We start from the raw sequence: 27139 nt of genomic DNA on the forward strand, positions 1-27139 counted from the left end.
TGGCAGTCGCTCAGGTGATGCCCATGGACCCCTTCTCAGAATCATGTTCTTAAATGCACAAAATAAAATACAGAGGATTACTAAGGAAACCAATGATACTGAAATAATAATGTTATAGTATAATAGAAATAATGTGAAATAACATCATTATCATCATCATTATTTTCCCATAAAAGTTCAGGTTAAGAACCCTTGTCTTACATGAAAACTTTACTGATCTTTTTCCCTTCCCAGCTGTTAGTAGTCTCTTCTTCCTAGAATTACTGGCATTTCCTTACTTATATACATGCTGTATTCCCGCCTCCCGCCCAAGCCCTTAGAATGAAAGCTCCTTGAGGACGGGGACTGTTTGGTTTTAGTCTTTGGCTCCCCAGGACTGAACATAGTGCTTTCTGTATATGTTGGATTAAATTGGACAAATATAAGGGCAACCGGAATGGTGAAAGTCTTCAAGATCTCATCGTATGAGGATTGGCGAAAGGAACCTGGGATGTTTGACCTGGAGAAGGGTGTTTGTTATGGTTGGGTTCAAATATTTGAAGGGCTGTCACTTGGGATTTAGACTTGGTCTTTTTGGCTCCAGAGGATCAAGGTATGGAAGCTGCAAGGAGGCAGAGCTTACCTACAGAAAGGCTTTGCAAACGTTGGAGCACTATGTAAAGGCTGTCACCACCATCATCATCACTATCATCACCATCATTATCCTCATCATCATCATCATCACCGTCACCATCATCATCACCACCACCACCACCACTATCATCGTCAATATCATCATCATCACCATCATCATCATCATCATCACTATCATCATCATCATCACCACCACTATCATCATCAATATCATCATCACCATCGCTGTCATCACAATATCATCATCACCATCATCATCACCGTCACCATCATCATCACCACCACCACCACTATCATCGTCAATATCATCATCATCACCATCATCATCATCACTATCATCATCATCATCACCACCACTATCATCATCAATATCATCATCACCATCGCTGTCATCACAATATCATCATCACCATCATCATCACCGTCACCATCATCATCACCACCACCACCACTATCATCGTCAATATCATCATCATCACCATCATCATCATCATCATCACTATCATCATCATCATCACCACCACTATCATCACAATATCATCATCACCATCATCATCACCGTCACCATCATCATCACCACCACCACCACTATCATCGTCAATATCATCATCATCACCATCATCATCATCATCATCACTATCATCATCATCATCACCACCACTATCATCATCAATATCATCATCACCATCACTGTCATCACAATATCATCATCACCATCATCATCACCGTCACCATCATCATCACCACCACCACCACTATCATCGTCAATATCATCATCATCACCATCATCACCATCATCATCATCACTATCATCATCATCATCATCATCATCACCGTCACCATCATCATCACCACCACCACCACTATCATCGTCAATATCATCATCATCACCATCATCATCATCACTATCATCATCATCATCATCACCATCGCTGTCATCACAATATCATCATCACCATCATCATCATCATCACCGTCACCATCATCATCACCACCATCACCACTATCATCATCAATATCATCATCATCACCATCATCATCATCATCATCATCACTATCATCATCATCACCACCACTATCATCATCAATATCATCATCATCACCATCATCATCATCATCATCATCACTATCATCATCATCATCACCGTCACCATCATCATCACCACCATCACCACTATCATCATCAATATCATCACCATCACCGTCACCATCATCATCATCATCACTATCATCATCATCACCACCACTATCATCGTCAATATCATCATCATCACCATCATCATCATCACTATCATCATCATCATCATCACCATCGCTGTCATCACAATATCATCATCACCATCATCATCATCATCACCGTCACCATCATCATCACCACCATCACCACTATCATCATCAATATCATCATCATCACCATCATCATCATCATCATCATCACTATCATCATCACCACCACTATCATCATCAATATCATCATCATCACCATCATCATCATCATCATCATCACTATCATCATCATCATCACCGTCACCATCACCATCACCGTCACCATCATCATCATCATCACTATCATCATCATCACCACCACTATCATTGTCAATATCATCATCATCACCATCATCAACATCACCACCACCACTATCATCATCAATGTCATCACCATCACCATCACCGTCACCATCATCATCATCATCATTATCCTCTTCCTCCTCCTCATTATTGTTGTTATTGTTTGATGTTAGAAAAAACTCACAACAATGAGAGCTGCCCAAAAGTAGATTGGACTGCCCCAAAAGGTGCTGGGGCCTCCCTCTCTGGAGGCCTTGCAGCACTTGACCCCTTGTTGGGAATGTTAGAGATGGAATTCTATTTTGGGCATGCAAGGTACATGCTGATAAATGTTTAACTACCAGCTGTCCAGGGGAGAAAACATACACAGGCCACACCTTTGAATTGTATCTGTATTGCTAACATGATCTCTGTCACTTTCTAAAGTTCAGACAATGAACAAAACAATAAATCAGGCTTTGCTTCCCAGCTGCATGTGGCAAATGCTCATGCTGAAAAAATTAACAAGGGGGAGAGCTGGTGGCAGTAAGCTCCTGGGTGTAGTTGTACCAGAGGGGTTCCTCCTTCCTTAAAATGGAAATAATGCGACTTATCTGAGGCAGCTAGGTGAACCAGCGGATAGAGAACTGGGCCTGCAATCAGTAAGACCTAAGTTGAAATCCAGCCTCAGATACTTACTAGCTGTTGGACCCTGCGCAAGTCGCTGAACCTGTCTGCCTCAGTTTCCTCATCTGTAAAATGGGGATAATAGCAACGACCTCCCAAAGTTATCGTGAAGATCAAGTGAAATAATATTTGTGAAGCATTTAGCACAGCACCTGGTACAAAGTAAGTGCTATATAAATGTTAGCTATTATTATCTCAAGAGGTTATTGTGAGCAAAGTATTTCAGAAAGCTTAAAGTGCTTTAGGGATGTGAGTTATTATTGTAAGTGCTAAAACAACATCTGGTCATAGTCTGGGGAAGGCATACTGTGTTTTTGGATTCATACAGGGGGAATCCAGCTCCTGCTCAGCCCTGAAGCCCAAAGCCCTGAGTCTCCAGCAGAAGAGGGAGGATGTGGGCAGCCTTCAATTCTCCTGCCTCCCAGGGCTGAGTAAGCTGAAATCAGTAAGAAAACAGAACAAGAAAGAGAGAGAGAGAGAGAGAGAGAGAGAGAGAGAGAGAGAGAGAGAGAGAGAGAGAGAGAGAGAGAGAGAGAGAGAGAGAGTCTGAACTAAGAAGATCTAAAGGATCATAGATTTAGAGTAGGAAGGGATCTTAGAGGCTATGGACTCCAATCCCTTCATTTTACAGATGAGGAAACTGAGGTCCAGAGAAATCAAGAGACTTACCCAAAGTGACAGAGTTTGGGTAACAAAGTTACCCAAAGTTAAAATCTCTCAGAGGAGAGATTTTAACACAGCTCTCTGACTCCAAGGCCAATATTTTTCCCACTCTACTATCCCTTTCCCTTCAAATGAAATAATGTATGTAGAGTGCTATATAGATTTCAATTATGATTATATTCTCCTTAATTGGGGGTAGGGAGAGGAAGAGGAAGATTAAAAGATGTTTCCAAGGCCTAGTTTCTGGTGAGCCAGGTGAATGAGAGGCAGGATGGCATAATGGTTAGAATGCTGGACTTGGGAGTCAAGAAGGCCTGGATTCAAATTCTGCCTCGGTTGTTCTAGCTGTGTGGCCCTGGGCAAGTCATTTCAACCACTCTGGAATTCAGTTTCCTCCTCTATAAAATAAGGCTCTTCTAGCTCTAGATCCTATGACATAGGTTCATGTCTTTCTTCTGTCATTTCCTTGATTTGTGACTCCAATCAAGTCAATTAACAGCTCCAAGCCTCAGTTTCCCCATCTGTAAAATGAGGATAATAACACCTTCAGTATCTCCCTCACAGGGAAGTTGAGGTGCCCAGATGAGCACATTGCAAACCATAAATCACTTCACAAATGTCAGATATTATTAATGGTGGCACCTTTGATGGAAGTGGAGGCAGGTTGCAGGGGGAGTCTTTTTTTTTTTTATTTGCTAGTGATTCTTCTTATCTATTTACTTCGGGCCAAAAGTCCCTCCCTTCCCTTCCTCCTGCCTGCTGTCATCCAAGGAACTTGACTTGGGGGAGTCTTACCTTGTTTCTACCTGGCTGATATGGGGGGGGGAGGGGAAGGAAGGAATGCAGCAGAGTTCCCTTCACCTTCTCCTAAAATGACCTTTTTAAAATCCATCTGCTTCTTTTGAATCAAATGTACAAAACTGTGGCTTGCTGGAAAGGAGAGAACCCATAATTGAGTTAATTGCCAGAATGCTCTCTATGCAATTAATATGCCACAGAAACAAAGAGCAAATACACTAATCGCACATAATTGGATTTAAAGTACACCCTCGGAAGAACTCGGTAACGGGAGCTCTGCTGTTTATGCTCCTTTTCAAATTAGCAAAGAAGAATAAATTAACATCTATTTCCCCTTTCCTCGGCCAGGAGGGTCCCCGTGGAATCGCCACCGAGATCGCCAGGACCCGATGCCATCCCTTCCTCTAGCTTCGACAGGTTCCCCAGCGCTGGCACCGAGAGGACGCCTCGCTCAGCGACTTGCCCAGCGTGGCTAAAGAAGCCAAATCTCTCCTTGGTACTCCTCCGGGAACCTGGGCATTGAGACCAGCTGAGCTAGGGAGCAGCCAGGCAGTCAAAGCCTCAGCAGACGTGCCCTCGGGGGTGGCAGAGCTGTGCCTCTAATCTGGGGGCCGGGATCGGCTTTGTTCTTTCCCACATGGAGGGAGGGTGACTCAGGCTGGCTATTTTGGGCCCTGACGAGGTTCTGGGACGTGACATGCAGCTTTTCTCTCCTCCTGTGTCTCAGTGGTTGTGAAAAATGGAAGGGGGCAGATGTCAGGACACCGTCCCCCTTCCAGTAGTGGGGCAACCGACTAAGGGTGAATCAGAAGAGCTGAATTCAAATTCTGGCCCCACCTCTTACTATTTCTATCCCCTTAGGTATGTCCTTGGATCTTGCTGAGCTTCCCTTTGTCAGTGGGGGGGGGGTCACTAGATGACCCTTAAAGAAGCATTGCTTTGTATCCCCAGGGCTTTGCACATGGTGACTGACTGACTCCTCTTTCCAACTTCTAGTGCCCTTCCTGCCAAACTACCTCATATTCTACTATTTTCTTCCTCCCTCTCTCCCTTTCTTTTTCTTCTTTCTTTCTTTCTTTCTTTCTTTCTTTCTTTCTTTCTTTCTTTCTTTCTTTCTTTCTTTCTTTCTTTCTTTCTTTCTTTCTTTCTTTCTTTCTTTCTTTCTTTCTTCTTTCTTTCCTCTTCTTTCTTTCCTTCTTTCTTTCTTTCTTTCTTTCTTTCTTTCTTTCTTTCTTTCTTTCTCTTTCTTTCTTTTTTCTTGCTTCCTTCCTTTCTTCCTTTCTCTCTTTTCTTTCTTTCTATCTCTAAGTATATAGATATGAAATAGTTAAATTATATATAATAGTTAATATATATTGGTATTTATCCTATTTTTATTTATGCTGCACACACTTAATGTATGTACTTGTCTCTCTCATCAGACCTACAATCTTCTTTCTAGTAGGGACTTTTTTTTTGTTTTAATCTCTTTAGCACCTAGCAGAGTACCTGATACATAGTAGGTGCATAATCAATACTAGTGACTGACTGACTAAGCTTTCCAATTTCTGGTGCCCCTCCTTTGAAACTACCTCATATTTTACTATTTTCTTCTTTCCTCTCTCTCTTTCTTTCTTCTCTTTCTTTCTTTTTCTTCATTCCTTTCTTCCTACATATCTTTACACATATAGATATGAGATAATTAAATTATGTATAATAGTTAAATATATGTATATATTTGTTTTTATTCTACTTTTATGTATGCTGCATACGCTTATGTATACATTTGTCTTTCTCATCAGGCTATAATCTCCTTGCTTGTAGGTACTGTTTTGTTCTTGTTTTTATATCCTTAGCACCTAGCATAGTAGGTATTTAATAACTGCTTGTTGATTGATTCTATATTCTTCTTGAGTCTTCTTACCACACAAGCTCAGTCTGTGTGTTCTGTTACTGCTTCTAACTTCCTCACGCCTGGGAGGCAGGAGAATTGGAGCTGACACAGGGCTTTGGGCTCCAGGGGTCTAGTGGCAGCTGGACTTACCCTGCCTCAGTTCAGAAACATTGTATATCTTTTCCAGACTATGCCCAGATTTGCTTTTGACGTTTAAAAGAACAGCTCACATTTTAATAGCACTTTAAGCTTTTGGTAATACTTTTCTGACAATAATCCCATGAGAGAAATCATCACTATGTTCCCATTTTACAGATGGGAAAACTGAGGCTCAGAGAGGTTAAATGACTTGCCCATTGTTACCTGACTAATGAGTATCAGAGTTGGCACCCAGTGATTCTTCTGATGCCCAAGTCAGTGCTCTGCTTTATGTCATTTAACTGTTTAGTGTGATAAATTCTTGTTGACTGATACATCTCCCCCCCCCCCGACCTGAGATGGGTTCTCTCCACCCCCTTTTTTTTGTTTGTTTCTCAGCCCAGCTTTCAGTAGAAACAAGATTTCTGACCAGTAACTAGCCCAGAACTAGTGAGGCTTTCTCCCAGGCTGTCTTTCTCAGGGGCAGGCATTCTGGCCATTCAGCAGCCTGCATCATTGCTCAGTGCAAGGCTGTCCCCTCTACCCTACGAACTCTTCCTCCACACCCAAGTTCCTACTGCCATGATAACTTTCTCACGGGGCACCTTTCCCCTCAACACCTTTCAATCTCTAGAAGGAGGATGTGTAGCATAGTGGAAATATCACTGAATTTGAAGCCCAAACGCATGGCGGTCTAATCCAAGCTATGCTGCTTCCTACCTGTGTGACCCTCAGGGATTCACTTCATTTCTTGGGTCCTGAGGTTTGTCCTCAATAAAATGAATGGTTGGACTAAATGACTACTAAGACTGTTCTTAGCTCTGACATCCTGTGTTCTGAGGCTCCTACCAGCCCTGACATCCTGTGTTCTGAGGTCTCTCCCAACTCTGACATTCTATTTTCATGTCACCTCCAGCTCAATGTCCCATGCTTTCTCCTACAGGAGAGAAGAACCAAGACTCCAGTGGTTTTTGGTCCTTTCACCCCCTGCTTTATATAAAATCTCTCTTCTGGTCTCCCTTGCTTCTGATAAGCCAGAACATCAATGCTTATTGAGAATTCTCTGAACTGTCCAATAACTGTCAAGGGAGAAGATTTTCTTACTGGGACTCCAGATGCCCTCATTTGCATACCTGAAATCAGTACACCCATATGATAAAAGCAAGGACCTTTCAAAGCAGAGAGAGTTGCAGTGGGGAAGGGGTAGGGGGGTGTTGAAGATCCAAAGGAAATAGGAAATGAGTAGCCAGAGGCACGTGGCAATCCCTGCGGATTCTACAAACTGGATTGTCCAACAGATGGGACAGAGATCTGAGACAAAGTCAAGCTTAGCCAGGCAGCAGGGGTCTTCTCTAGTGCCTCAGGCATGGTGAGGCTCAGTCCTTCTTGGATTGAGCCTCACCTTATAGGACGTGCTACCAGGCCTGGGAGCTCTGGGGGAGCTGCATAGGAAAGTGAGACCATTCTTAGGCTGATAGGCTCTGAGACATGACATGCAGCTTTTATCCTGGATCTTGGTGGTTGTGAAAAATAGGAAAGGGGCAGATGTCAGGACACCCTCTCCTCCATTGGAGAACCCAACACCCACTGTTTACAAGTTAATGACAACAACAACCACAAAGTTGAATGGGAAAACTGGAAAGCAGTCTGACAGAAATTGGGCATAGACCCACATCTACACTGTATAACAAGATAAGCTATGGGGTACATGATTTAGATGTAAGGGGTGCTATCATAAGCAAATTAGTGGGACATGGAATAAAATATCTGTCAGGTCTATGGACAGGAGAAGAGTTCACGACCAAACGAGAAAGAGAGGTTCATGGGGGATTAAGTGCATAATTTTGAATATTTAAAGTTGGAAAATTTTTTTTCACAAACCCAATACTGCTAAAATTAAAAGAAAAACAGAAACCTGGGGGAAATATCTTTGCAGTAAGTTTCTCTGATAAAGATCTTATGTCTATATCTTGCTTTGTATAGATTTGTTTGCATGTTGTCTCTCCTATTAGATTGTAAGCTCCTTGAGGGCAGGGACTGTCTTTTTGCCTCTCTCTAGCAATTAGCACATTGTCTGATACATAGTAAGTGCTTAATAAATGTTTATTTAATTGAATTTCTTAAATATATAGGGAACTGAGCCAAATTTATAAGAGTAAGAGCCATTCCCCAACTAATAAATGGTCATGGGATTATGAATAGACAGTTTTCAGAGGAAGAAATTAAAGCTATCAATAGTAATATAAAAGTACTCTAAGTCACTAACAATGAGAGAAATATAAATTAAAACAACTCAGAGACACCTTCTTATACCCATAAGATTGGCTAAGATAGCAGAAAAGGAAAATGACAAATGCTGGAGGGGATATGAGAAAATAGGTACAATAATGAATGGTTGATTGAGCTATGAACTAGTCCAACCATTCTGGAGAGCAGTTTGCCCACAGGGCTATAAACCGTGAATACCTTTTGACCCAGCAATCCTACTACTAGGTCTATACACTAAAGAGAGCAAAGAAAAAGGGAAAAGACCTATGTGTACAAAAATGTTTACAGCAGTTCTCTTTTCAGTGGCAAAGAATTTGAATCTGAGGGGATGCCTATCAGTTGAGGAACGGCTGAAAAAGTTGTGGTATATGATTGTGAGGAAATCTTATTGTGTTAAGAAATGCTGAAGGGTGGTTTCAGAAAAACTTGGGAAGACTTGCATGAATCCATCCATGTAAAGTGAAGTGAACAGAACCAGGGGGATAATTTACATAGTAATGGCAATATTGTAAAGATAATCAACTGTGAAAGACAGTAACTGATCAACACAATGCCACACTACAATTTCAAAGGACTCATGATGAAACATACTATCCACCTCCAGATACAGAACTGATCAGACACAGCTCGGAGTGAAGCATATTTCTCTCTGTCTCTGCCTCTTTCTCAACATGCATAATGGGGAAATAAGTTTTGCATGACTTCATGTGTGCAATGAGTATTGTATTTCTTACCTTCTCAATGGGGAAGGGAAGGGGTGGAGGGAGAGAAAGAATCTGGAACTGAAAATAAAGTTGAATTTTTTTTTTAAGGGAACATGGCAGCAGTGCTGAGGATGGATTGGAGAAGGAAGAGGTTGAGAAGTCAATTAGAAGGCTTCTGCAATAGTCCTGGTAAGAAGTGAGGAGAGTTTGAATTTAGTAGAAAGGAGGTAAACATGAGCTATGTTGTTGAAGTAGGATTTGGTTTAATTCAATTGAACAAGCATTTATTGATGGAATAGGCACTGGGGATATGAAGAAAAGAGTTATATACTACAGTCCCTTGCTCTTTTTTGAGGCAATCAGGGTTAAATGACTTGTCCAGGGTCACATAGCTAGTAAGCATCTGAAGCTAGATTTGAACTCAGGTCCTCCTGACTCCAGGGCCAGTGTTCTATCCACTGGGCCACCTGTCTGCCCCAGTCTTTTGCTCTTAGGGAGCTTATATTCTACTTGGGGGAAACAAATAAGTAAATATAATATATAGGTATATACATGTATCCAGATAAGTAAATATATGTGTATATGTGTATATGTATATATCTGTATATATATAATATACTATATATATATATATATACACATATATATACAATATATATATTTATATATATATATATTTGCTTTCTGGTGAGGCAATTGGCATTAAGTGACTTGCCCAAGGTCACACAGCTAGTAAGTGTTAAGTGTCTGAGGCTAGATTTGAACTCAGGTCCTTCTGACTCCAAGGCCAGAGCTCTATTCACTGTGTCACCTAGCTGCCCCCATATGTATATTTTTGAAAGCAATTTTAGTGGCAATAGTGGGAGGCAGTTTATTAACAATTTGGGGGAGTCAGGAAAGGCCTTTGCAGGAGGCAGCGCTTGAATTTGCCTTGAAGGGAGCTGGGGGTTCCAAGAGGTAGTGGTAAGGAGTAGGAAGAGCATTTCAGGCATGAGGCACAGCCCATGTAAAGGTACAGAAATGAGAAATAGAACATCAAAAAGGCCAGTTTGGCTGGAACACAAGGTATGTGAGAGATGGGGAGTAATGTGTAAACGGTCTGAAGAGGTAGATGGGTGCCATATTGGGAAGGGCTTTAATGGTCAAACAGAGGAGCCTGTATTTTATTTGAGAAGCAGTTGGCAGACGGTGAAAGTTCTTGAGTAGGTGAGCTACAGGATCAGATCTGGGTCAGATCTGTGTTTAGGAAGATAAATTTGCAGCTGTGTGGAGAATGGATTCAAGGAGACCAGTCAGAAGGCTACTGTAATAGTCCAAGTGAGAGGTGATAAGGACTTGGACTCTTGGGACTGTGGTGGGAGTGGAGAGAAGGAGACGGTTTCTGGAAGCAAAATCAACATGATATGGCATCAGCGTGGCTACGAGGGGAGGAAAATGAGAGCTCCGGCGGCTTGGTTTCAGCTTTTAAGAAGCTCTCTTAATATAGTGAAGTTCTGTTTTCCTTCAAGGGAAATTGATTCTTCTTGATGGTTCTGCTGAGGGCAATAGTAGAGTCTCCAATTGTGTGCCTCCATGAATCTGCCTGCAAACGGGAGGAGCTGGGGAAAAAACCCTGCCAAAAAACCCAACCAACCTTCCTCCTTCGCCAGTAAACCAATGAGTGCAGCCTGAAGAATACCTTCTCTTTAGTCATCTCGTTTCCTGAATAACTGTTTTAAGTATTCAACCACATGAGGCTAAAATAATTCAGGGATTGAGTCGAGTCACTTACAAGTGCTGGAGGAAGTAGGAATCCTCATCTCACAGAACAGAAATGATGGGACCTCCCCAGGATCACCCTGAGAGGTAGTGAAGGGGCTGGAACCTCGGAGCTTCCAGGTTGATACTTTCATAGGATCATAGACCTGAAGCCAGGAGGGACCTCAAAGGCCCTCCAGTCCAATTTCTTTATTTTACAGCTGAGGAAACTGAGGCTCAGGGTGGTTAAGTGACTTGCCCAAGGTCAAACAGGTAGTAAATATCAGAAGCAGGATCTGAATCCAGAAGCAAGTGAGTATTCTTGTTCTGCCTCCCTTGAGTGGGTTGGACTACATGATCCTAAGTCCCCTTCTTGCCCTAAATCCTAGTTAGAATATAAGCTCCTTGAGAGCAGGAATTATTTTATTCATTGTATTTGTATCCCCAGCGCCTAGCATAGTGCCTGGTATGTAGTAGGTGCTTTGTTGTTGTTGTTGAGTTGCGCACAACTCTTGGTGATCCCCTGGACTGTACGTACTGTCCACAGGGCTTTCTTAGCAAAGATGCTGGAGTGGTTTGCCATTTCCTTCTCCAGTGGATTAAGACAAACAGAGATTAAGTGATTTGCCCAGGGTCACACAGCTAGTAAATGTCTGAGGCTGGATCTGAGCTCAGGTATTCCAGACTCCAGGCTCCATTGAGTCAAGCAGGTGCTTAATAAATGCTTATTGATTTGTCCCATAATTCTGCAGTCCCTCTGGGCTTCAGGTTCAACCCACTGGCCACGTCACACAATGTATGCCCTATTTACCACCTGCAGTATACCACCACTAGTTTGAGATGAACCTGTAATTCACTGAAGTCAGGATTAGTCATTACTTTGATCAGAGTTCTGATGTCTTCCACTGTCATTTTCCTTTACATGATGGTGGTCATTATTCTCCTTACTTCATTCTGCATCACTTCATACAAGTTATCAATGAATTAAGCATTTCCTATGTGGCAGGCAGTGTGCTAATCAGTGGAGATATAAAGACAAAAGTTCCTGCCCTATTTCATAGAGTCGTTGTGGGGATCAGACAAGATAATGTATATCAAGTGTTTTGCAAACCTTAATGTGCTCTATAAATGCTAGCTATTATATGTTAGTTATTATGTCTAATTGGAAAGACAAAACGTATGTATATGTATGTGTGTGTATATATGTGTACATATGTGTATGTATATATGTTTAGACTCCCCCATCTCTCTTTCCCTCTTTCTTTACTTTCCCAAATCTTTACTTAAATTGGCAGGCTGGGTTCCCAGAGGGCAATTACTGCTATTCTGTTAGTGTTCTGTGGGAATGACCCCGAAAGCAGCTAAAAGTGCTGGGGTTGATAGAAGGAGAACAGAGAAGGTCCTAAGGCAGGACTCTGAGGTGACACCTACTGTAAGAGGGCATTATCTGGAGTAGGATCCAGGAAAGGAAACAGAGAAGGAGCAGTCAGAAAGAGGTTTTGCTCCTGGAAGCTGCTTTCTTCCTCAAGTGATTTACTCTCTATGTCTGTCAGGTGAGTGTTTCTGCTTTCTCAACTGTGCCTCAACTTTCTGGAACATCTGATGCTCCAACTGCTGGATGGAGTGCTTCCTTCTGGACTACACATGAAAATGGCCTTAAAGAAATAGTATATGATATACTAAGAATTAAACACAAAAGCAGAATCTGAATGGAGGGGGAGAAGAAATGACTTGACCAAGACTCCAAGAGAAGCAAGAAGAAAGAAGTCAGAATTAAAAATGAAATTTATAAGTGAAATAGGAGTGCTAGGAGAAAGAATTGGAAGAAGAATAACTAAAACAGAAGGTGGGAAACCTTACTGAGTCAGTGAACTCCCTGAAAATGAGAACTGAGCAACCGTAACTCAATGACTCCAGAAGACAACAAGAAAATGAACAAACTCAAAAGATTGAAAAATAGTAGAAATATCTACCATAAAAACCTTGGATGATTGGCTAAGGATATTTTGAGAATAACTGGACTCTTGGAAAAATACAACTAAGGAAAAACTTGGACGTTATTTCAGGAAATCATAAAAGATAATTGCCTTGAGAACCAGAGGACCAAGGAAAAATAGAAAAAAAAATTCATGATGACCATCTGAAAGAACCCACAGCCAAAATCCAGAGCTCTCAGATCAAGGGGAAAATAGTTACACACACATATACGCACACAGAGATTTCAAGTACTGAGGTGAAACTCAACTATTTAATAAACTCAATTGCCCAGAATATAACTGAGTTATAAAGTCATAGTCATAGATTTTTAGAATTGGAAAGGACTTTAGAAAACAGGTAGTCTAGTTTGCTCAATATATAAATGAGAAAACTGATGCTCATAGACATTGTGGTTTCCTCAATATCATACAGTTGGTTGGAGGCAGCCAGTACTAGAATTTGCTGATCTTTCCACCGTCACACTAATTCTCAAGAAGTAAATTAAAAAAAATACCTATAACCAGTTAAAATAAATGTCACAAATGATGGAAGGGATGTGGGAAAATAGGTCTACTATGAGCTAATCCAACCATTCTGTACAGTTTTATGTATGTCCTTTGACCCAGAAATACTACTGCTAGGTCTGTATCCCAAAGAGATAAAAGAAAAAGGAAATGGAAATATATGTACAGAAATATTATAGCAGCTCCTTTTGTGGTGTCAAAGAATTTGGAAACTGAGGGGATGCCCATCAATTTGGAAATGGCTGAACAAATTATGGCATGTATGCTGGAATATTATTGTGCTATAAGAAGAAAATGAGGGGGATGGTTTCAGGAAAACCTGTGAAGATTTATATGAACTGATATAAAGTGAAATGAGCAGAACCAGGAAAGCAATCTACATAGTAATAGCAACATTGTAAAGACAGTCAATTATGAAAGACAATGATCCATCACAACTCCAAAGAACTCATGATAAAAAATGCTATCCACCTCCAGATTGAGAACTAACGGACTCAGAGTGCAGACTAAAGCATATTTTTTTTCTTCCTTTATTTTTCTTGGGTTTTTTTTTGGGGGGGAGGTGGCAGGTGGGAGAACATGGCTAATGCAGAAATATGTTTTGCATGACTTCCTATGAAAATAGGTATTGTAGTTCTCAGTGGGTGGGGGAGGGGTGAAAGGAGGGCTAGAATTTGAAACGGAATATAAAAGTAAAATAAAAACAAAACCAAATCAAAAAAAAGTGCTGGGGTTCTAGGATTGTCAATCATAGGCCCCCATCAGTGTACTTTCCATTGATGAGGAACCAGATTTAATTAGCTTTTAGAAATGGTATTTACCAAGCAGGTTTAAATCCAAGCAATGGCCCTTACTAGCGGCATGGTCTCGGGCATGTCTTCCTTTTTGTGTGCCTCAGGCTGCACAAACAGTAAGTGAGAGGGGCAGCTAGGTGGCCCGGTGGATAGAGCACCTGCCCTGGAGCTGGGAGGATCTCAGTTCAAAGTCAGCCTCAGATACTTACTAGCTGTGTGACCCTGGGAAAGTCACAACCCCAACTGCCTCCAAAAAGAAAAAAAAAGAGTAAATGAGAGTATTCCAATAAATGAACTTAAATGTCCCTTCCAGTTCTGAATCCTGTGATCTTTCCTGAGGAAGGAAGGAGGGTAGAGATTAGGGTCTGATTCAGAGCCAGGACTACGAGTAGGCAGCAAGCTTGGAATGAAACATGTGGTAGGAGGGTGTGATGATGCTTTTAAATACGACTTTTGATAAATGCATGTTCTCTTAAATTGAGAAAATTCTTTCTCTGCTGTCCATGAAATACAGGTATCTATTTTGAGATATGTCAAATCTTATGTGTTATGGTGAAAGTTCCAAGCTTGTGGACAGCCATAGATGGGTTTGTGTGTATGTGTTCAATTTTATATGGGACAACCCAGACATACAAATGCCTTGTGTTTACTTTGTGAGGAACAGTGTCTTTGTGTGTGTATGTGTGTGTGTGTGTGTGTGTGTGTGTGTGTGTGTGTGTGTACCAGCTGACAGAGATACTGCTTTTCCTTGGGTTTTGCTCTCCCCCTCCCCCATTACCTAAACATAAGCAGCAAATACCCTCCCCAACTGTAAGGAGGGCCTAGGGCAATCAAATTGTTTGGCCATGCCAAATTCCTGTTTGACATTTAAAGCCCTTCACAGCCTGACTTCAAGCTATCCTTCCAAGCTCCAGCCCCTATCCCTTCAATGAAGAGCTGGGTGACCCCAGGCATGGTCCATCCTCCCCTTTGGTGCCTTGTATGCTCAATATTTTGGGGGAAGTTTTGTAGATGAACTGATTGATCATGAAAAGAGCCCTTTGAAAAGTGTCATGCAATGGCCCTTGTTAGACAGACTGGAAAATTAGATTTCACTGCTCCTTTTTTGGGGGGCTCTTCAAGCTGATCTCCTTTCCAGACTGACTAATCCTCATGTGGGCAAAATCTCAGCATGCACAAGTTTTCCAGAGCTCATTTGCCATCTGCCCCACCTTTCCTAAGAATCTTCCTCACCCACCCTTCTTCACTTTGGTCTTTCTTTTTAAAAATGGAAAACAAGGGGGTGATATCAGGAGATGGTGGCTATCAGATCCTACAAAGTTTTGGTCTGCCCTTTGAACTGCACGCATTTCATGATGGGCTCACCATTCAAAAACTTAGCTCAGGGCTCACACTTTTCTTCTCTCTCTCTCTCTCTTTAAAACAAAACAAAACAAAACAACTTGTATTGATAGCTTCTGTTTTTACATCACCTTCCTTTCCTAAAATACTGTGTCCCATCCAGAGAACCATCCACTAAAAGAAAGAATTTTTAAAAAGAGACTAAAAAGTAGTTCAGCAAAGCCAGCAACCATGTCTGACAATATATGTAATCCTCCCCCACCAAAAAGTTTGTTTTCTTTCTTATTTCTCCTTTGGGACCAAGCTTTGTCATTATAATTACTCAACATTCAGTTTCTTTTTTTTTCTGTTATTTTCATTTATGTTGTAGTCATTGTTACATCTCTTTTCATTGAGTTGTTGGGTCATGTTTTTCCCCTCTTGGAGCCCCACAGGAATTCATTAATTCATTTATGTATTTTTCCTGAGAGAAGATTTATGAGGTTTTTACAGCAGAAAAAAATTGTATGGTCCAGTAATGCATTCAATCAATCTATCCATAAGCAGTTATTGGGCATTTGCTATGGGCTCTATTCTTCTCTATGCTACAGGCCATAGGGGATGCTATGAAGGAAAAGTAGTTGGGATCCTTACCTTTTAAGAGCTTATAATCTAGACACTCTAGATAGGGAAGACCCAAAGATGTGGGAAGATAGAAGGGAAAGGAGCAGCAGAGTGGGAGGGAAGGAAGGGATCAATGTCAGAAGGGTCAGTTTGGAGTCATAGGACCTTAGCTCTTGGAGCCCTAGATCTAGAGACCTCTTAAGACATTTAGTCCAACCCCTTAATTTTACAGATAGGAAATTGAGGCTCAAGGAGGTTGTGACTTTTCCAGGGTCACACTGGCAGTAGGTACAGTTTGGAACTGGAAGGGATGTCCTCCAGAACTCTACCAATGTGAAGTCTTACCTCCTTCCTTATCTTGGACAGTTCTTTTGGAGAAGGCAAAGGGAATAGATGAAGAGAGATGGATATATGGGGGGAGCTAGGGCCAAGTATGGACTAGAGCCAGAAGGCCTTGATCTTAGTGAAGTAGGGGGAGCTCCTTGGTTTAGAGGCGTGGAGGTTGGGGGCTCAGGAAGGAATATGTAGAATAGTGCTAAGGATTCAGTATCAATCCATACAATTTTTCATCTTTTCTGTGTATTCTACATTTCTATGGTCTCCTAGATTCGGTGCTGGAAGGCAACTAGGAGGTCTGGCGTCCATTACTATTCCAAATCACTGGAAGAATAAGTAAGGAAAATGCCTGAAAAGCCTAGGAGATAGGTTTTACTTCTAGGCTTCTTTCCCAACACTGTCAGCATCATGGGCTATCGGATTCCTGAGTTTCAGGAGAAAACCTTTGCATGTCCCACATTGCCCTTTTTTAGTGACTTGGGGAGGGGCGCTTGGGGTGGACGATTTCGGTTTCCTGGCTGGTGCTGGCTTAGAGGTGAAGGAGATGGCTGTGTTCAGGACTACAAGCGGAGAGGCTGGAAGCATGCATGCAGGCGGGGGGGAGGCGCTGCAATCATCAGCCATCCCGGGTAGGACACTTTGAATGCAGGGTCTAGACCCCCAGGGAACACGCATGACGACGTGGAGTTTTATGCTCTGCAAAAAAACCCAAGGCACTGAGGGACAGCCCGGGTGGCCTGGGGGGCGCCCCCCTTCTCCCCCCCCAGCATCTCGTTAGCACCAGCTGCAGAGAGAGGGTCTCCCTTAAGGAGTGCTGCCCCTGGAGCGGGCGCGATGCCCTAACGTGGTGATGGTGGCGGTGGTAGTGGTGGAAACAGCGGTTTCATCTGCAGGGACAGCAAAGACCTGCCCTCCCCATCCATCCATCCATCCATCCTTTCTCGGGTCCGCGGCCTGGGAGAGGGCTTCGTCGGGCACGCGCCCTCGCGCTCGCTCCCGGGCCGCTCGCTCGTGCGCGCGCAGCTTCTCCCCCGCCCCTCCCTGGCCATCGCCCCGCCCCCGTGGGGGAGTCCGGACTGCGGCTGGCGGGGGGAGGGGGTGGCGCCGCCATCTTAGAGTCGCGGCTCGGGCCCAGGGAGGCGGGGAGGAGCGCGGGGGCGCGCGTGTGCACGCGCGGGGGCGCATCGTCACGGCGACAGCGGCGGCGGCAGCGGCAGCAGCGGCTCCTCCGGCGGGACCTCGCCCTCGCCCCGAGTCCGAGTCCGAGTCCGAGCCGGCGCTTGCACTCGCCTCCCTCGGCCTCCTCCGCCGCAGCTCGCGGGCGGCCCATGGTCGGCGTTTGAGCCGCCGCCGCCTCAGCCCGTCCCCCGACGCTCGGCTCGGCCCGGCCCGGCCGGGAGCCCCCGAGATGCTGCCGAAGCGGCCGCCGGAGCCGCCGCAGCCGCCCCGCCGCTGCCGCTCCCTGCCCGCCGTCTCCGCCTGGCTCGTGACGGCCGCCGCGCTGTTCGGGCTCTGCGGCGGGGGCTGGGCGGCGCGAGGTGAGCGCGGGCCGGGCCTGGGGCGGGGGGGTGATAGGGAGGGGGAGGGGGCGTGCACCTGGAGGGGCGCCCCCCCCCCCGCTGGAGCGCGCGTGCACCTGGTGGGCCGGGGTCTGGGAGCGCGGGGCGGGGGGGAGGGGGCGCGCAGTGCTAGGATGCGATCCGGGACGGGGGTGGGGGGGAGATTGCGTGGGGGAGCCCCCCCAGTTCTCCTCCATCCTCCACCCCGCCACCTCCTCTGGGGCTGTGTGAGTGTGTGTGAGTGTGTAAGGGGACGAGACTAATGAGGATGCTAAGGCAGGTTCGGAGCCGTGAGTGTGAGCTGCGCGTGAGTGAGTGTGTAGAGGACAACACCGATGAGAGTACTGATGCTAAGGCAGGTTCGGAGCCAGGAGTGTGAGTGTGTGCTGTGTGTGAGTGAGTGTGTAAGGGGACGAGACTAATGAGGATGCTAAGGCAGGTTCGGAGCCGTGAGTGTGAGCTGCGCGTGAGTGAGTGTGTAAGGGGACGAGACTAATGAGAGTAAGGATGAGCCGTGAGTGTGCTGCGTGTGAATGAGTGTGTAGGGGGACAAGACCGATGAGAGTACTGATGCTAAGGCAGGTTCGGAGCCAGGAGTGTGAGTGTGTGCTGTGTGTGAGTGTGTAAGGGGACAAGACTAACGGCAATAATGGCTCAGAGCCATGAGTGTGCAAGGGGGCGACAATAATAATGCAGAGGTGGATTCGAAGCCGTGTGTGTGTGTATGTGTGTGTGTTGCTCGCTCTCCTGCCCCTCCCTGCCAGGTGCAGGTGCTTTGGCGCGAGGGGAGCAGTCAGGCCCAAGGGCGGGGGTGGGGGGGGTGGTTAATGGTTAAAACGCACAGAGGAAGATGGAGGGAGGGCTGGGGTGGGGGGGGTGGAGGCTCGAGGCCTTTCTGTAACCTCGGTCCACGGTGGCCGGGGTGGGGGGCCGGGATGTGCCGCGTGGGTACGGATGTTGCATGAATAAGATGCAGTGAGTGCGGGCAGCCGGGTCAGAGTCGAGAGGTCTCTTCTGCTCCTCCTTACCGGCCTGGCCAGGCACTGTTCTTCTGTCTTTTCTACCAGGGCCCGTTAGAGATGCATTATTGGGTTTGAGATTTGGCCTTATATTGATTAGAATTAGCTGGATGCATACATACGAAACATTTTTTTTTCTTAAATTGGGCTCTTATATAATAGCCATGCACTGCTCCCCCACGTTTCTTCAAAAGATCTCCTTTCCCTCCGGCAGATCGAACTCCACTTCCCCCTGACCCTTTAAAGGTCGTTTGCTTTCTAATTAATAGTCGGATATGGGTTGTAATGTGTTGCCAAAAAAAGAGAAAAGGTTAAAGTCATGAGTAAGGTCGACAACTATGGATTTATCCCGCATTGGAAAATTCCCCAGCTTTTCTTCTCCCTCCCTGCTCCACCCCCCCCCCAGCTGCTTGGTGCGGGTTTTTTTCTGGTGATATTTTGGATTGTGGAAGAGCTTAGATTGCTTGATTCCCTGGGAATGTGGAACCAAAATTATTTTAAAGATAATGTGCCAAATAACATTTCTTGTTTAGTTGATTATTTGGTTTTTCAACCTTTAGCACTAAACCTTTTAAATGTTATATCTTTTTTTTTTTATAAATATTGATTGATCTTGCAAAGGGAAAGCTTACTTACGCATTGCAGATGTACCACTGAATACATCTTGGAAGGCAAACAACTCTTTGGCTTTGGAGCAAAGTAATCCAGATGTATTCTGTAGAAAGTACTTTAAATTGATGCTTCTGATTCTGCAATAGCTGTTAAAAATGGAGGAGGAATCTGGATGTTTTAAAAAGTGAATTGAATTGCAACTTATCAGGCTTATACATTTTTTTTCTTTGGGGGCTTGACTTATATTGGGTGTAGTGTACAATGTTCACAAATTAAATTGCAGAGGAGGCAAAATGCATCTTTTGTTTCACGTTCTCATAACACTGAAATTTATGAACTGCACTTTTTATTCACATCACGTCTCAAACGTTGTTAACTGTGGTATTCAAATTTTGTCAACCAAGTATCTCATTTTTCTTCAGTTAACAATATGAATTAGAAAAAGAAGTTACATTAAAACTAGTTTTAAATGTTAGGCACAGACTTGAGAGCCTAACCAATATACTGTTTTATTTTTAGTTGTCTTGGGAAATATTTTACAGAATTTTTTACCTAAGGATACCGTATTTAAATGTTAAGGCTTATTGTCAACCTTGGGAAAGATGATGAAAGTAAATTGGCATTTTTGGGGGGTTATAACTGTTGTTTCAGTGATATGATTTTTGGTTGCCTAAAATAGACTTTTTCTTAAGGAGTTTGCTTACTCATTCCCCTTTTCCATAAATTAGTTGCTGTGGCTGTAGAGATATAGTTTGATATGCATTTCCATTCTTGAGCATTTTAATTACTGTGGGCTTACAGACTAGAAATGCTATGAAATTATATTCACAGAATTACATAATCCAATAGTTTGAAGGGGGCCATCTAAGTCGACCCTGCACAAATGGTTATCCAGCCTTTGCTTGAAGACCTCGATACTTGCAGACGCTGCCTATTCCTTTAGTGGAGAGTTGTCATTATGAGGACATTTTTGCACACAGCTCGGATCTTAACATACCCATGGCTCCTACTAATGCCCTCTTCCCCGTAACAGCCCTTGGAATCCTTGAATTCATTTCAACTCAGGAAACATTAATTGCCTATGATATACTATTCCCTGAGGCCCCAAGGACGAGATCTAAACTGTAGCTACCCTTGACAAGGAGCTAACATTCTGTTGGGAGGATACAACATGTTCTTCATTGAAGACAGAGCTATCCCCCTGATCCTCTTAGATCATCTCAGCAACCTGCTCACTCTTCTCTAGTCCCTCTCCAATTTATCTTCCTCTCTTAACCTTATTGAAATGTGGCCTAACTGAAGTCTGTAGTATCCCACATGTGGTCCGATTCGGGACACCCTGCTCCCGCCTCCCCACATTATACCTTTCACTGTGGTTCTAAGACTGTGTTAGCTCTTAGGGCTTTGTTGTAACCAGTGTTCTGTGTAATTCTCCAGCTTTTCTTAGTCTTCAAAAAGGACAAATCACTTGGTCTGCCTGGTTGCCTTCTTCAGCTTGTGTTAGGAGGCGAATGCCTTGTGAAATGTTAATAAGAGCAAATCACACACAGTCTTGTTTCTGCCGTGGTTTTTATGTTTATGAGTATACTTTGTGATGACTTCCTAAGGCCAAAAATAAAAGAGCATTATTTCTGGTAACATCTGAACTTTTCATCTCTGAAAATCTGTGTAACCTTCTGAACAACTCTTCTGGTTGGAGGAGTGTAGCTACTTGGTTAATTTAGTTTCTAAACCATTGATGCTAGGCCAGTCACCATATGACAGAATGCTGAAACAGAAGGATGGACTGAAAGTCAAAATTATTGTACTTTAAAAAGTATTTGTCATTTTATGAAGAATTTTAAATGTCAATTTTAGTTATAATTGTGGTTTTGAAAAAAAAAATCAAGTCTTCTATAGTTACTGAGCTGTGAATGACACAGTTTATAGGTAAGACATATCCTGGACCTAAGTTCCCAATATTTCCTAGCACGTTTTGGTGTTTAAGGAAGTAGTATCATCCTGAGGAAAATATTCTCATTAAGCACAGCCACACAGCATGTTCAGTCAGGATGATGATGATGATAGTAGTAGCTCACATCTGTATGATGCTTCTGCGTTGGTGAAGGCCTTTCTTCCCTTCAACTCTCAGGGACGTAAGCGAGCAGCAGTAATAAGCACTGCTTGGTGGTACCACTTTATAGCTGAGTGGCCTCCTTGTTAGTGGGCCCATTTTACAGCTTTGGAAACTGAAGCATAGAGAAGGTCAAGTGACTTGTTAATAGTCACACCGCTTAGTGCCAGTGGAGACTCTATCCCCAATCTCCTAAGTTCGTTTCTTTTTGTCAGACCCTGATGCCCCTCCTAAATTGTTTAATAAATGCCTGATGATTAGTTATCAGTGGTTCTTATTTTTTTTTTCTGGTGTCAGAATTCTTTGCTTTGAATTAAAACTTTAGGGGAACCTTGGCAGAAAATCTTTAGAAGAAAATTTTAAAGAAATGCCTACTATAAATGGTTCCAAATAACAAAGCTGATTAAAAAAAACATGATTTTTTTTTGCCTCAAAACTAAAAATAATATAAATGACTTGTTGCGAATAATGTGATCGCTACAAGTGCTTTGTAACTGGGAACAATATTAGTTATGATAGATGGCCTGGTAAATGATGCATCACAGCAATTTGCATTTTTCCTTTATATTTAAGCCAGTATTTTTTAGGGGATGGGTTCATCCCATTTTCCCCTGTGAAGTTCTAGTTGTGTTTTAAAACGTGCTGTGTTCTGCTTATAAATGCCTCTAGATTTTATAATCACAAAACAATTTTTAAAAATTGGTAGCATAAGATGATTGGCATTCAAACCAGGCTCCTGGTGTTTGTTTTATAATCAAAGGCTTAGTTGTTAACAATATTACCTTTTTAGCTCCTCAGACTTCTTGTTTGTATACAGTGGTTTATGATGGAAATTATCATGAAATTGATTATAGAAGGCAGAAAGAAAAGAAAAGCTCAGATATTCAGATGGTTCTGTGATCTCATCTGTGTAAAGATTCTCTCCAAAGATACAAGTTGCAAGCTACCTGCCTGCCTGTCCTAGGGAACTCTTGTCAGTGTCATCTCACATTCTCACAGGGTTGCTATTGGGGCTCCACCTGATGTATTGGAGGCCTTTCTCCCTTTCTTTTTAAGTCAGAGGGATATAAATGGGGCACATAGGCTGTTTGGTGGCAGTGACCTACCCATCTCCTCCCCATACATTTCCTTATTATCGCCCTTGTTCTCCATCTTCTTCTCTGTTGCCTTTGAGTGATTTTTTAGTTTCATTTCTTTGGAGATCAATATTCCTTGACTTGCAGAAATACAACTTTAAAAAATAACCTTTAACCCATAAGACAAAGCAAAAGCAAAGAAAAAAGATCAAGCCCAAACCATGTTATTTTTCAGGCTCTCTGCTGAGAAAATCAATTATGTAACATAAAATATTTAGTACTTTTGGTGATTGATTCTAGTCAGAATGACTTTGTCGCATGCTCAATTTCCACCAGTCTCCAGAATTCTTTGCATTTGCTGAACACATGCATTATATGTTATTGATAGCAAAGTTGACAGATTTGCTGTGTGTGCTTATCTGACCTGACAACTCTTTTCTTCATTGAACCCCTTGGACTGCTTTGCAGAACTTCAGGATTTTTTAGGGTGCAGTTCGAGTAATGATGATTTAGGAAATGGGCTTTCCTTTTGTCTTTACATCACAGTTCTCCCACCCACTCTGTGCCCCTTTTTAGAGCATACACGTCAGGCTGGAAGTGGTGATGAGAATTTGGACTAGAAGGGGATGGAGTAGAGAGAGATTGAGGTAGAATTAGCAAAACTTGGCAACTAGCTTGGAGTGAGAGTGAATGAGAGTTAAAAACCTTCTAGGTTTTGAAGTTGGGGTGATGGGGAAAATGATTGACAGAAGTAGGGAAGCAAGGATGGAAGAGGGGTGGATTTAGGGGGAAAGATAGTGAATTTTGTTTTGTCTGCAATGAGTTTATGGTACCTGTGGAACATCTAGGTGGAGGACTGGAAAATAGGTGAGAGGTGACTGTTGGTTATGAGATTTGGAAATTATCTGAACAGAGATGATGATGAGGATGAGGATGAAGAAGAAGAGGAAGAAGGCAGCGAGCATTTATTAAGCACCTCTTATGTTCTAGGCACTGTTTGTAAGTGCTTTACAAATATGATCTCATTTGATCCTTACAACAAATTTGGGGAGGGGGGAAGGTGTTGTTATTGCGCCTATTTTACAGGTGGGGAGCTTGAGACAAACAGGTTATATAACTTTCCCAAGGCCACACAGCTAGAATGTGTGTGAGGTTGGATTTGAACTCAGACCTTTCTGACTCCAACCCTAGGACTCTGAGCACCATGCCACCTTTCTGCCTGTTTGGATTCGTAGGCTCTCATGAGTTCATCTCATTGGTCATTTTTTACTGCAATATTCCGTTTCATTCATATACCACAGTTTTTTTTTCTTTAGCAATTCTTTAGTCGGTTGGTGCCCATATTGTTTCCAATTCTTCTACTCTGGAGAGTGGCGCTGTGAACATTTCTGCATAGTGTTGGACTTTGTGTCTCTTACTTCCTTGCCCAGTAGGGGGGTATGCTGTCAAACTGTATGGAGGGTTCGATCACTTTTCTCGTATGATAACTCCAAACTGATGATCAGAATCATTGGATCAATCCATAAGTTTACCATTGGCCATTTCCATTTTTGGTCATCTTTGCCAGTTTTCATCTGACTTAAAACCTCAGAGTTTTAAATTGGATTTCTCTTACTGTTAGTGATTTGCAGCATGTTTTTGTGTGGTCATTTATAATTGGTAATTCTTTTTGAAAAGTCTTTTTGTCTTTTGACCACTTCTCTACCCGAGAATGGCTCTATTTCTGTCCGATGACTGGAATTGACTTTTCAAGTGATGGCTGCCTGATTTCTCCTTGGTTAGGATGCCTTCTTTGTTTCAAATCATGTCAGAAATGAGGAAGCCTTCTTCACAAGAAGGCCAGTGTTATGCATCAGACAGCTATAGTGCATAATAGGAAAATAAAAAAAGATATCGAACAGATAAGTGATTGCATTCGTAAAGAAGTGGACCAAAAATGCTCCATGATTTCATTTACTCAGACTCTTAACAGTTTGCTTCTTGTTCTGTTTTTAATAATGGCCTCGTGTCGGTCACAGGTGAACTAAGGATTAGGTATTTGATGTGATCGCTTGAAGACACTTGTCTTCAGTTTAAATGGACATTCCAAGCGTACGTCTGTCATCTCTCCGTGCAGGAGGCTGCTCCTTTGGGTTTGGCTCCCACCTGGGCTCTTAGAGCAGGAGAGGAAAGAGTGCGCTGGGTTTGCTCAGTTAAGTGGAAATTCATCATAGCCCTTGTTATGGCAGTTAAGAAAAAACATAGTATTGACAATGATGGGAAGACCAAACATTTTTCCACACTGCTGAGCCTGTCTGTGTTTGTTTGTTTGCAAGAATATGTGGGAGAGGCTAGTGGGGACCAAAAGGTCACTATTTCTCTTTAAATAGTGATCATGGTGTAATGAGAAGAGCACTGTCCTTGGTCAGGAACACTGGGTTCCAGTCATAGCTTGTGGAACCGGGCAAGCCATCTTAGTTGGGCGGCCTCCTTCACGTACTCCTCTGTAAAGTGGAGATGAGCATGCTGTGGATCGGTTGCCCTGTAGGGCTTTTGTGAGGGAAGAGCTGGAGAAACCAAATGTAGCCCTGTGGTGTATGCATGGTGAAAATCAAAGGCACAACTTGTACAGACAGAGAGCCACTTGAACTTCCTTGTGGAAATTCTGATATAAGCTGCTGTAAATTGGTAAGAATCTATTAAAATAAGAGCTGAGCGGGATAGCAGAATTAGGGGTGGTCAGCTCTAAAGATCCTTTAGCCTTCAGAGTCACGTAGGGGGAATAATCCTGTCTTCTCCTCTCATTAGTAAATGTGCAGATTTCAGAGATTTCTGTAGCTCTCTGGGTTCATTATTGAAGACAGAGCATCTTCCAGCTTATTCAGAAATGCTTCTTTAATTCCAGTTACCTCATGTTATGCAGAAACAGTAACTTTGAGGAAATAGTAATGGAAGATACAGACATTAATATTGTACTTAATGCGGGCTTTTTTCAGGCAATATTTTCTTGTTCTTATTAACGTGATTTGTTTGACGCTGGAGGCAATGGTAAAGAAACAATAAAGTAATTATGATTGATATTGAATGTTGGCAATCTAATACTGTATAGTAAAATCTTAATCAGAAATTTTTTCTTTACTTTTAGGAGAAAAAGGCAAGGAGGAAAATGTGATAAGAATCTTTTGGAAAAAGCAACCTCCAAGAGTCAGTATTGTATTCTATGTATCAGTAGAGCATCAAGCATTTGTTAAATACTTAGTGTGTTCCTGCCCTCAAAGAGTTTACATTCTATAGGGGATGGAGGAATCATATCATGTTAACATGTACATACATTTTTTCCTCATATACGTTATAAGTATTAAATACAAGTGTATTTGTAATACTCTACATTAATTTTTTAATCATAATGTTGACCCTGAGGTGCTATAAAATTAAATTGACTGGTAATTTTAGAAAAAATTTTTTATCATTACAATGGAATTTCTGAAAAACCTTTAGTGAAACAGAAAATAACTAGAGCTGTCCATCCTAATGAGCAGTCTAATTGAGTTTTTATAGTCTAATATCTTCTTGTACCTTGTATTTTCTAATGCTCTGATGCCATAAATTAGTTTAATTTGAAGGATCAGCATTGCTGTTGGAAAAATTGGGATGGTTTGTAAAATTAATTTTGAATAGAGATTTTTGTTTATGAGGTGCTGGTTTCAGCTGGGTTTCAAGAACATAATTGGCTTCAGTGAAGAGATGTCCTATCTTAGCTAGTGGAACACAGCATTGGATGAAATCTGTTTACCATATGGTTTGTTCTTGATGGTAGGAGGAGTAAGGGGGAAACTGAAGTAAGGATTTGTCAGAAGTCTTAACTGTCAGGGGATGAGACACACCCTTTTGGTCTGATCATTGTAGAATACTTTAGAATGACTGCTTTCCTTGGCACAACATAGATGCCACCTCCTATGGGAAGCCTTTCTTGAGCCCTCCAGTTAGTGTCCTCTCCCTCAAAATTGTGTTGCATTCATCTGTTTAGATGTTTTATCTCCTCAGCAGAAAGCAAGGGACAGTTCTGGTTTTGTCTCACACTCTCATGTTTTAACGTGGTGCCTCACACGTAGTAGTAGGTGATAAGTAACAGCATGTAGAGTTGGATGCCGTGTTTT

The 27139-nt window shown here is 42.6% G+C and overlaps 1 protein-coding gene across 1 annotated transcript in view; it reads left to right on the forward strand.

The window, feature by feature from the left end:
• Positions 1–17783: 17783 nt before the first annotated feature.
• Positions 17784–27139, forward strand: part of CLSTN1 (calsyntenin 1) — a 98094-nt gene continuing 88738 nt past the window's right edge. The window contains 1 exon segment of the mRNA XM_020974384.2: positions 17784–18162. Coding sequence (XP_020830043.1) covers positions 18033–18162 — 130 coding nt within the window. The 5' untranslated portion in view covers positions 17784–18032.

The sequence above is a fragment of the Phascolarctos cinereus genome, unplaced genomic scaffold (genome assembly GCF_003287225.1).
Source record: "Phascolarctos cinereus isolate Bilbo 61053 unplaced genomic scaffold, phaCin_HiC Scaffold_726;HRSCAF=1367, whole genome shotgun sequence".
NCBI lineage: Eukaryota > Metazoa > Chordata > Mammalia > Diprotodontia > Phascolarctidae > Phascolarctos > Phascolarctos cinereus.